General features: G+C 44.3%; 1 protein-coding gene across 6 annotated transcripts in view; it reads left to right on the top strand.

Moving 5' to 3' along the window:
- USP19 (ubiquitin specific peptidase 19) overlaps positions 1-11,875 on the top strand; it is a 287,727-nt gene that overhangs the window by 73,367 nt on the left and 202,485 nt on the right. For all 6 annotated transcript variants that reach the window (XM_053720813.1, XM_053720815.1, XM_053720812.1 and 3 more), the window contains 2 exons: positions 4,854-5,043; positions 5,215-5,348. In XM_053720813.1, the coding sequence (XP_053576788.1) occupies positions 4,854-5,043; positions 5,215-5,348 (324 nt within the window). The remainder of the gene's footprint in view (positions 1-4,853; positions 5,044-5,214; positions 5,349-11,875) is intronic.

The raw sequence follows: 11,875 nt of genomic DNA, 5'->3' as shown, positions 1-11,875 counted from the left end.
TCTAAGCTGGACAGGGTAGTACCTCAGTCTTTCCCGGTTCCCGTTAAGATGGCTAATATTATTAAGAACGAATGGGAGCGATTAGGTTCTTCCTTTTCCCCTTCTCCTTCTTTTAAAAAACTGTTCCCCATTCCGGACTCTCGGCTTGAGCTGTGGGTGCCATCCCTAAGGTGGATGGGGCTATCTCTACACTCGCGAAGCGGACGAATATTCCTCTCGAGGATAGTTCGTAGTTTAAAGAGCCCATGGATAAAAAGCTGGAAAACATGTTGAGAAAGATGTTTCAGCACACAGGATTTGTTTTTTAGCCAGCAGCGGCGGTCGCTGGAGCTGCAACATATTGGTGTGAATCCCTGTGTGAAATGGTCGAGGGGGAGACATCCATCGACGAGATACAGGAGAAGATTAAGGCGCCGAAGATCAACAATTCTTTTATCTGTGATGCCAATATGCAAATTATTCGCTTGAATGCTAAGGTGTCAAGTTTTTCTGTTTTTGCGCGCAGGGCTCTGTGGCTAAAATCTTGGTCTGTGGACATGACCTCTAAGGCGAGGCTGTTGTCCTTGTTTTTTCAAGGAAAGATCCTGTTCGGTCCAGGATTGGATTTGATCATATCCACGGTTACTGAAGGCAAGGGAGCTTTCCTACCGTAGGATAAGAAGGCTAAGCCTAAAGGATCTAATTTTCGTCCCTTTCGTGCGGACAAGGCCCAGCGCCAACAACCTGCCGCAAAAGAGGACTAGTCCAAGGGATCTTGGAAGCCGGCTCAAACTTGGAACAAGTCTAAGCAGAGCAAGAAGTCCGCCGAGACGAAATCTGCATGAAGGAGGGGGGGCCCCGACCGGTCTCCGGATCACGTAGGGGGCAGACTATCTCTGTTCTCAGATGCATGGTTGCAGGACTTTCAGGACCCTTGGGTTCTCGAAGTGGTCTCCCAGGGTTACAGGATTGGGTTCAGAGTCCATCCGCCTGAGGGCAGATTCCTTCTGTCAAACCTGTCTTCAAGACCAGAGATGAGAGAGGCCTTTCTAGAGTGTGTGAGAGATCTCTCCTCTCTCGGGGTTATCATACTAGTACCCCTTGCAGAAAGGGGTCTAGGGGGGTAATCCAACCTTTTTGTGGTTCCAAAGAAAGTGAGCACGTTCCGCACGATTCTGGACCTAAAGTGTTTTAAACAAGTTTCTGAGTGTTCCATCGTTCAAAATAGAAACAATCTATTCTGCCCCTAGTTCAAGAGGAACAGTTCGTGACAACTGTAGACTTGAAGGACGCTTACTTTCATGTGCCAATTCACAGGGACCACTTCAGGTTCCTAAGATTTGCTTTCTGGACCAAAACTTCCAGTTTGTGGCCATTCCTTTTGGTCTGGAGACGATTCCGAGAGTCTTCACAAAGGTTCTGGGGGCACTGCTTGCAGTGGCCAGATCCAGGGGCATTGCGGTGATGCCTTACCTGGATGACATCCTAGTTCAGGCGTGGTCGCTCGGCCTCGCAGAGGATCATTCGAGGGCTCTTCTTCTTCTGCTCCAATCTCACGGTTGGAAGATCAATGCAGGAAAAAGTTCCCTGGTTCCCAGCAACAGTGTGGAGTTCCTGGGCACGATAATGAACTCTATGTCCATGAAGATATTTCTCACACATCAGCGGCGCAGCAAGCTTGCATCCACCTGTCTTGCCCTTCAGTCCTCCACAAGCCCGTTGTTTGCTCAATGTATGGAGGTGATAGGTCTCATGGTGTCAAGCATAGATGTTATCCCATTCGCCTGGTTCCATCTCAGACCTCTTCAATTGTGCATGTTGAGACAGTGTAACGGCGATCATTCAGATCTATCACAGCTGATATCCATGGATGCTCGGACTCGGAACGACCTCTCTTGGTGGATTCGTGCGGAGCAACTGTCCATGGGGGCATCCTTCTTGCGACCGTCCTGGGAGATTGTGACAACGGACGCCAGTCTGACAGGATGGGGAGCTGTTTGGGGTGCCAGGATGGCACAAGGGAAGTGGTCCAGGGAGGAGTCTCTCCTTCTGATCAACATCCTAGAACTACAAGCAATTTACAATGCTCTGAAGGCTTGGCCTTCTCTGGGGTCGGTCAGTTTTATCAGATTCCAGACCGACCACATTACCTCAGTGGCTTACATCAACCATCAGGGGGGTACGAAGAGCTTCCTCGCGATGAGAGGTGTCTCATATTCTGTAGTGGGGGGAGTCCCACAACTGCTCGCTCTCAGCGATTTACATTCCAGGTGTGGACAACTGGGAAGCGGACTTTCTCAGCAGACAATCCTTCCATCCGGGGGAATGGTCTCTTCACCCCAAAGTGTTTGCGGAGATTTGTTACAGATGGGGAGCGCAGGAGATAGATCTCATGGCATCCAGACTCAATTGCAAGCTACCTCGAAATGGGTCGAGGTCCAGGGGTCCCCAGGCAGAGCTGATAGATGCCTTTGTGGTTCCTTGGGGATTCAACCTAGCTTACATTTTTTCACCGTTACGACGACTTCTTTGCGTAGTGGCACTCGTTAAACAGGAGCGAGCCCTGGCCATTCTGATTGCTCCTTCGTGGCCGCGGAGGACGTCGTTTGCGGATCTAGTGGGGATGTCATCCTCTCCGCCGTGGAGGTTACCCTGCTGTCACAGGGCCCCTTTCAACATTGAAATCTAGATTCTCTGAGACTTACTGCGTGGAGATTGAAAACCTAGTCTTAGCCAAGAGAGGCTTTTCTGAAAAGTGTGATTGATACTCTAATTCAGGCAAGGAAGCCAGTCAGTTTGGTTTGGAGAAGGGTCTTGCCGCTAGTCCCTTTATGGGACAGATTTCGGCATTATCATTTGTTGCATAGGAGACTCGTTGAGCTCCCTGACATTCAATCCTTTTTTCATGCTCTTTTTAGAATCAGGTTTGTCTTTAGAAAGTCGGCTCCACCTTGGATCTTAAACTTAGTCCTTAAGGTTTTGCAGAGGGTTCCATTTGAACCTATGCATTCCATAAACATTAAGATTCTGTCCTGGAAGGTTTTCTTCCTGTTAGTCTGTGTGCCGATGCAATAGCCATCTGAACTAGCTGCCTTGCAATGTGATCCTCCTTATCTGGTTTTTCATGCGGATAAGGCTGTACTTTGCACTGGTTTGGGGTTTCTCTCAACGGTGGTGTCTAACCATAACATCAATCAGGAAATTGTTGTTCCTCCTTTGTGTCCTAACCCTTCTTCTTCAAAGGAGAGGTTACTTCTTAACCTGGATGTGGTTCGTGCCTTGAAGTTCTATCTTCAGGCTACAAAGGATTTCAGACAGTCTACATCTCTTTTTGTGGTGCATTCTGGGAAGCGCAAGGGGCAAACGGCTTCTGCTACTTCTTTGTCATTTTGGTTGAGGAGCTTGATTTGCTTGGCTTATGAGACAGCAGGGCATAAGCCTCCTCAGAGGATCACGGCTCATTCAACTAGAGCTGTGGCTTCGTCTTGGGCCTTCAAGAATGAGGCCTCTATGGAGCAAATTTGTTAGGCGGCTACCTGGTCCTCCTTACACACTTTTTTACAAAGTTTTACAAATTTGATGTTTTTGCTTCTGCGGAAGCTGTTTTTGGGAGAGAGGTTTTGCAGGCTGTGGTGCCCTCAGATTAGGGTCCGCCTTTTACCCTCCTGGTTTCATTCAGTGTCCTCTAGAGCTTGGCTATATGTTCCCAACAGTAATGAATGAAACAGTGGACTCTCCTCCCTTTAGATGGAAAACATAAATTATGCTTACCTGATAATTTCATTTCCATCGAGGGGAGGAGAGTCCACAGCTCCCGCACCTTATCTCCGTTGGGCGGCCTTAAATTTATTCATCTTCTGGCACCTTTTTTAACCTGATATTTCTCCTACTGTTACTGGTTCCCTCGGCAGAATGACTGGGGGATGAGGGAAGTGGGGGAGGTATTTAAGCCTTTGGCTGGGGTGTCTTTGCCGTCTCCTGGTGGCCAGGTTCTTAATTCCCAATAGTAATGAATGAAGCCGTGGACTCTCCTCCCCTCAATGGAAATTAAATTATCAGGTAAGCATAATTTGTTTTGTTTTTAATTTTATTGTCTAAAGTGTTTTTTCGAATATCATCAATCAGGAGATTATAGCCCATCTCCTTGTCCTTATGCAAATAATTAATATGATGGTCCCTTACTTAATTTAGATATTTGTAAGAGAATTAAAATTATACTGTATATTATATACGTTCTCTAAATTCTACCACTTTGATGTGTTTGGTAGGAAAGTCCTTCAGGCAGCAGTGTCTGGTAATTAGGTGCCTGCTTTATTACTCATGGACTCCGCTGCTTGGTATTAGTTCACAGGACTATTGCCTCGTAGACTCCCACCACCTTATGAAAGAAAACAACATTTATGCTTACCTGATGCATTAATTTATTTTATGGTGGTTAGAGTCAACTAGACCTGCCCGTTTTTCATTTTTTGCTTAATTTTTTCTTGCCTTATTGTCCCTACTTTTGTCCTTTCCTACATTTTTACTCCTCAATGTTTGGCTTTATGTCAGAATCAAATACCAGAGGAGGGGGAAGGATTAAGTGCTCTTAGATTTTTGGGAATCTTTGCCTCCTCCTAGTAACCAGAAATAATGTCTTTTGGACTCTCACCACCATGAAATAAATTAATTTATCCGGTAATCATACAGTTTGTTTATTAACTAAGAATAATTAAGCAGTTTTTTTTTTTTTACAATAAGAAAATATTTTGTGTCTGTAGTTTTTATATTTCTATAAGTATAATAAAAGCATCAACTTAAAGCTCCTGTTTGCTGACTTGCTCATGTAAATGAAGCATAGATGCTCGTCTGAAGAACTTATGTTTTCTTTTCAGCCCAAGCCGACATGCATGGTGCCTCCGATGACCCATAGTACAGTTAGTTGTGAGAACGCACACGAAGAGGAAGAAAAGCGAGTTTGTATGCCAGGTTTTACTGGTCTAATTAATCTAGGAAACACCTGTTTCATGAACAGCGTCATTCAATCGCTGTCTAACACACGGGAGCTGAGGGACTTTTTTCAGGGTGAGTAGGGTTTTGTTTTGCTTATAAAATGTTTGAAATTTGTAAATGAGGGAATAGTTTATTTATTTTTTCTCTAGAGTTTAAGATTGAAACTTGTATATAAATAGTAGTGATATTTTTTTTTAATTTTATTACCTTTACGACTTGTTTATCTGTTTTCTCCCTCTATAGATCGCTCTTTTGAATCTGAAATAAATTGCACTAACCCTCTTGGAACAGCCGGGCGTTTAGCTGTCAGTTTTGCGTTGCTGTTAAGAACCCTTTGGAAAGGAACTCATCATGCCATCCCACCATCCAAGCTCAAGGTAAGACTGGCCTTAGTGATAGTGGATGAGGGAGGAATAGATATTATTTATAAAAGTTACTTCGGCTATCTAAAGCACAAATTAATATAAATGAATTGAATAACAATTTGTGCAACAAACCGTTAAATCAGCCGAGTGATGTGCCTATTTAAATAGGTCCAGAAAAATGAAATTGAATAAACCTTAACTTTAAAATATCTACAAAATCATACCATTCATACTACTGATTCCTGTGTGTTGGTGTATGAATATATATTTTATCATTTTTTTTTTTTAAAGTGACAGTAACATAAGAAAATGCTAAATATAATTTATTCAAAGCAAAGAAATGTTGTTTTAATAAAGTGCCATAAAACATGTTGAAATCTGTTCATATCCTAAAAGGGATAATTAGGTAAAAATAGTTTGCATAGTTTTTTTTTTTTTTAGTTTTTTTTTAATTCTGGCAAGTATTTTAAAATAATTTTTGCAAAATAAGCAAAATTAGTTACATAGCCATGCTGTCTGGAGTAGTCTGACCCCCCCCCCCCCACACACTTATTAATGTTTAGCTTTATAAACACAGACATTGTATTTCACAGCTGCTTATTTGCTTCAGGTCTGCATTCTACCAAAGCAGCCGTAGATATAGATACATCCATAGAATGAAATGTGTCGGGGGATTTAGAGCTGTTCAATTTGGAAACTTTAAAAGAAAGGGTTAATAGCGAGGTAAAGTAATTAAAGTACATTTTCTTCTTAAATGGAAAGAGTCCACAGCTGCATTCATTACTTTTGGGAAATAAGAACCTGGCCACCAGGTGGAGGCAAAGACAACCCAGCCAAATGCTTAAATACTCCTCCCACTCCCCTCATCCCCCAGTCATTCTTTGCCTTTCATCCTAGGAGGATGGCAGAGAAGTGTCAGAGTTTTAAAAAATGTTTTTGTCTCTTATGGAGGGTATTACTCTTCGGCATGGGACAGGAGTTTTAAGTAGTCCTGTAAGTCTCTCAGTGAGGGCTTGGATGAAAGTTAGAGTCTGGAAATGCAGGGAGATTCTTTCTGCGAAACCATCCCGACTTATATTAACAGCTCCTCAAGCAATCAGCGTTGTCTAACTTCTTTTCGCTGCCTGCTTTCTTCTCTCAAGTCCATGGCGGAGGCGATGCTACTATCTGTCATACTTGAAGGGCCGTGTTCCTGTTCCACAGCGTAGATTCCGGTAAGATTGTTTCATTTTACTTTATTAGCAATGTACTGTAATGTGAATGTTTCCCGAGAGGCTACCACCTTACGGGTTTAACTTATACATAAGGGTCTCAGTGAGTCTCTCTTAGTGTCTTGGAATCGAGGGTTAATATCTCCTGAGGGGGGTTATTGAACAGGGGGGTTTATAATCATGTTTGTTATGTGATTCAACCTGCTTATTTGCGATGTGGTTGGAACTTTGAGGCTTTTGGAAGTGATGCAGCCTTTTGGTTGGGTGTGCTTGTTTTGGACTGTACGGTTCACCTTGTGTTCGGGCGTGGCTACGTTCCGTTTCGCATTCCCGACCACGTGGCGATGGTCTGCAGGGGTCTGGTCATAGGAGGTGGTGAGTGCCCCAGCCATTGGGGGTGTCAGGTGCCGTTTTATTCTTTACTACTTTAGTCCATATTTTAAATATCCTCTATATCAAATGCTCGACAAATCTGTTTAAAAATTAGGAGCCAGTAAGAATATTTAGGAGCCAGACACATTTTTAGGAGACAGACAGTGGTAGTTGTATATAGATATATGGAGAATAACCCAAAAAGTTAGGAGCAAGGCGTAAAATTCTAGGAGCCAGTGGCTCCCTGGCTCCTGGGTTTGTCGAGCCCTGCTCTATCCAGTTATGGAGGATTCTGATGCTGAGACTTGTGTTAATTTCAGATTCAGTTACAGAGGACTGGCCTCGTTGACGCCTTTCAACCAGTTTTGTTCTGTATGCCATTTCTGAGCGCCTGTTTCCTTGGGCTCAAGGAATCAAGGGACTGCTGAGCCATCCGCCTCTGGGTGTCCTGTGCTCCGAGAGGCGAGTTCCCTACCAAATCGTACTTCTGCACATGCGGGTAACCCAGTTTATGGTTCCTCCATGCGGGGTGGTGTGTTTCCCCCGGAGGTTGCAGCACGTTTTCGCTTCCACATAATGTTGGCGATTGTTCGTCTGCAGAGTCCTGACGTTTATTTGAGAATGTGCTCGTGCCCTATTGTCCAGGGCCTTCCGCCTTGGGGAGAGCCTCTACAGTTCCCCACGGGGCTATCTGTCCCTGAGTGTTGTGCCTTCTGTTACAGGATTGCGCGCCTTCGCGTGTTGCTCAGGCATGTTTTTCAGTTATTGAATGACCCTATCGTTAACAGATACAGGGATTTTCAGTCTGATAATTTGAATAGTGCACCTCATTAGACATGTGGGGATGAAGTAATCTCCTGATTTGAGATCTTTCCCAGTTTTGTGAGATAGGGCTCCGTTTGGCTTGTCCTGCGGTGAGGCCTGTGTCTTTTTGGTCAGGGCTTTCGAGTTCTCTCGCTCTCTGTATTTTCTGGATATGCATCCATACCCTTGTGTCTGGCTTTTTATTTTGGCCAGTTGGGGTGTTTAGTCCTAGGGTAAAGTTTGCCTGAACTATTGGGTACCCGGACCTTTTTTTCTCCCTGAGACTTCCGGTTGCTGAAGCTTCGCTTGGCCTTTTTACCAACCCAGTCTGGGTGGTTTTGGAATCTTGTATCTTAGGGCTGATCGGGGGGGGAGGGGGTTCCACGGTAGTGGGAACTGAGGCTATGTCCTTACTCCATCTACCTAACCTGGTCATGGTTGGCCAGGATTTCTGAGTATTTTTTACTCTTTGCCACAGAGTGATCCTTGTCCTCTGGTGGCCAGCCTTGTGGCTTGAGTCTTAAGGGTGGTTGGATGTCCAATTTCTGGTTCGCCTTAGGGTTGCATTCCCCTGGTTAGCTTGCCAGAGTTCCCATTGATTCCCTGCTCTGCAGGCGAATTGGTTAGCTATGCCTCTTCTTGGCAAGCTACTTGTAGGGGTATCTTTTTCTAGGACATCTGTGTTGGGAATTTCTCTTCCCATTAGTCAGGCCTTGAGGACAGTTGTTGCTCTTCCGGCATCATCCCTTTAGGGAATATTCTCCTCCCTATGGAGATTGGGGCTTCTCCTCGACGGGAGGCAGAAAGATGGGATTGGTTCCCCTGGGGGTCTTGCTGGCTCCAAGCAGACTTGTTGGGCCTTTATTTGATAGATCCTTAGGTCTATGGCCTTGTTGTCTGTTTCAGAGTCGGGTTGTACTTGTGCTCTGTGGGGATAGCTGTGCTGTCCTTACGCTCGTTACTGTACCTGTTTTGGGATTCTTTTGTTTCCCTCTCTTGGATCCCGGAGGCTGGGTTGGTCCAGCTGAGTGTGGGTCTGCAGGTCCGGATGACCGAGCGGTCTAAGGAACTGCGTTTGCGCAGTCTCCTCTGGATGTGTGAGCTTTGTTGAGTCTATCCTGTTAGCTTAGTCTGCTAGGGTATAGATTTTCCTTTCAACTGGCTCCATTGATTTCAGAAGAGAGTTTACTCTTCCTTCGAGTTCGGAGGGTATACTCTCCTTCTCGGGGGGGGGGGGGCTCGATTGATGTTTGTGTTCCCCTTTTTAGGGACTTGTGTGCAGGTCTGGTGACTTAGGTTGCCTGGAGCGTTCCCTCAGTCTGGGGATTGCTTTTGCGGTCTGTTTCTTGCTTGACTGCTTTTTCTTCATCTTAAGTATCCCCTGTGTCGTCCTGTTATGGATTTTCAAACTTGGGGTTCTCTCCTGGGTGCATTACACACTTTTTCATGGTCAAATGCCTTGCTATTCTTAACACTGGGAGACTTTGCCTTTTCAGTTGCAATCCGTACTTGCAGGATGTTGAAGAGGCGTCTGTTCTTTCTCTGTGCCCGGTCTTATCCCGGGTTTCGCTTGGTATATGCGTGGCCTCCTTTCCCTGCTTGGGCCCCTTTGGGCCTCTGTGAGCTGGACTCACTCGTGGAGGTGTTCTTTTTTGTATTAGGGGACCTTTTGGTTTCCTTGGTTCTCCCTTGCCTTGTTCCCTTGGGGGTTTTCGGCTGTCTCCTTCATTTGTGGAGCTGTGGGTGGAGGACTGTTTATTGGGCGATGGTGTGTCCTGGAGGACTGCTGGCTCAGCCGAGTCAGTTTGCAGTCTCTAGTTCAGCTTCTGGACTAACTGCGAGTCAGTGTCATTGGGGATTTTTCTTTTTAAAATTTTCTCGGGTAGAGGTTCAGGCTTGGTGCCCTCAGTATGGGCCGCCTATGTACCCTCCCGTCTTGGCATTCTGTGTCCTCTATAGCTTGGGTATTGTTTTCCCAAAAGTAATGAATGCAGCTGTGGACTCTTTCCATTTAAGAAGAAAAACATAAATTATGCTTACCTGATAATTTCCTTTTCTTCTGATGGAAAGAGTCCACAGCTCCCCACTTGTAACTTTCTGTGGGGCATCCTTATATTCTTCTGGCACCTTTCACCCTGATATTTCTTCTACTCTTCCTTGTTCCTCTGCAGAATGACTGGGGGATGAGGAGATTGGGAGGAGTATTTAAGTCTTTGGCTGGGTTGTCTTTCCCTCCTCCTGGTGGTTAGGTTCTTAATCCCCAAAAGTCATGAATGCAGCTGTGGACTCTTTCCATCAGAAGAAAAGGAAATTATCAGGTAAGCATAATTTGTTATTATTATATTTTGTCTCGATCACAAAATAAGTGTAAAGGTTGAGTTTCCAAATAAAGGGTTCTGCTTTGTTGTAACCTAACTTTCCCTATTCTCAAAACATGTTTTCTCTTGTTAAGTGTATCCAGCCCACGGATCATCCATTACTTGTGGGATATTCTCCTTCCCAACAGGAAGTTGCAAGAGGATCACCCACAGCAGAGCTGCTATATATCTCCTCCCCTCACTGCCATATCCAGTCATTCTCTTGCAACTCTCAACTAAGATGGAGGTCGTAAGAGGACTGTGGTGTTTTATACTTAGTTTATTTCTGCAATCAAAAGTTTGTTATTTTTAAATGGTGCCGGAGTGTACTGTTTATCTCAGGCAGTATTTAGAAGAAGAATCTGCCTGCGTTTTCTATGATCTTAGCAGAAGTAACTAAGATCCTTTGCTGTTCTCACATATTCTGAGGAGTGAGGTAACTTCAGAGGGGGAATAGCGTGCAGGTTTTCCTGTAATAAGGTATGTGCAGTTAAAATATTTTTCTAGGGATGGAATTTGCTAGAAAATGCTGCTGATACCGAAGTAATGTAAGTAAAGCCTTAAATGCAGTGATAGCGACTGGTATCAGGCTTATTAATAGAGATACATACTCTTATAAAAGTGTATTTTAAAACGTTTGCTGGCATGTTTAATCGTTTTTTACATATGTTTGGTGATAAAACTTATTGGGGCCTAGTTTTTTCCACATGGCTGGCTTGAATTTTGCCTAGAAACAGTTCCCTGAGGCTTCCCACTGTTGTAATGAGTGGGAGGGGCCTATTTTGGTTTTTTTTTTTTGCACAGCAAAAATTACAGACATAGACATCCAGCTTCTTCCTGCATGATCCAGGACTTCTCTGAAGGGCTCAAAAGGCTTCAAAAGTCGTATTGAGGGAGGTAAAAAGACACAGAGCTGTGGCAGTTGTGACTGTTTAAAAAACGTTTTTGTCATTTGTTATTCCGTTTTTGGTATTAAGGGGTTAATCATCCATTTGCAAGTGGGTGCAATGCTCTGCTAACTTATTACATACACTGTAAAAATTTCGTTAGTGTAACTGCATTTTTTCACTGTTATTTCAAAATTTGGGAAAATTTGTGTTTCTTAAAGGAGCAGTAACGTTTTTTATATTGCTTGTAAACTTGTTTTAAAGTGTTTTCCAAGCTTGCTAGTCTCATTGCTAGTCTGTTTAAACATGTCTGACACAGAGGAACCTACTTGTTCATTATGTTTGAAAGCCATGGTGGAGCCCCATAGGAGAATGTGTACTAAATGTATTGATTTCACCTTAAACAGTAAAGATCAGTCTTTATCTATAAAAGAATTATCACCAGAGGGTTCTGTCGAGGGGGAAGTTATGCCGACTAACTCTCCCCACGTGTCAGACCCTTCGCCTCCCGCTCAGGGGACGCACGCTAATATGGCGCCAATTACATCAGGGATGCCCATAGCGATTTCCTTGCAGGACATGGCTGCAATCATGAATAATACCCTGTCAGAGGTATTATCTAGATTGCCTGAATTAAGAGGCAAGCGCGATAGCTCTGGGGTTAGGAGAGATACAGAGCGCACAAATGCTGTTAGAGCCATGTCTGATACTGCGTCACAGTATGCAGAACATGAGGACGGAGAGCTTCAGTCTGTGGGTGACATCTCTGACTCGGGGAAACCTGATTCAGAGATTTCTAATTTTAAATTTAAGCTTGAGAACCTCTGTGTATTGCTTGGGGAGGTATTAGCTGCTCTGAATGACTGTAACACAGTTGCAATTCCAGAGAAATTGTGTAGGCTGGATAG

This window comes from Bombina bombina, chromosome 7 (genome assembly GCF_027579735.1).
Source record: "Bombina bombina isolate aBomBom1 chromosome 7, aBomBom1.pri, whole genome shotgun sequence".
NCBI classification, from domain to species: Eukaryota; Metazoa; Chordata; class Amphibia; order Anura; family Bombinatoridae; genus Bombina; species Bombina bombina.
Note: the sequence above shows the minus strand (reverse complement) of the source record. Positions and strands in the feature narration are given on the sequence as shown.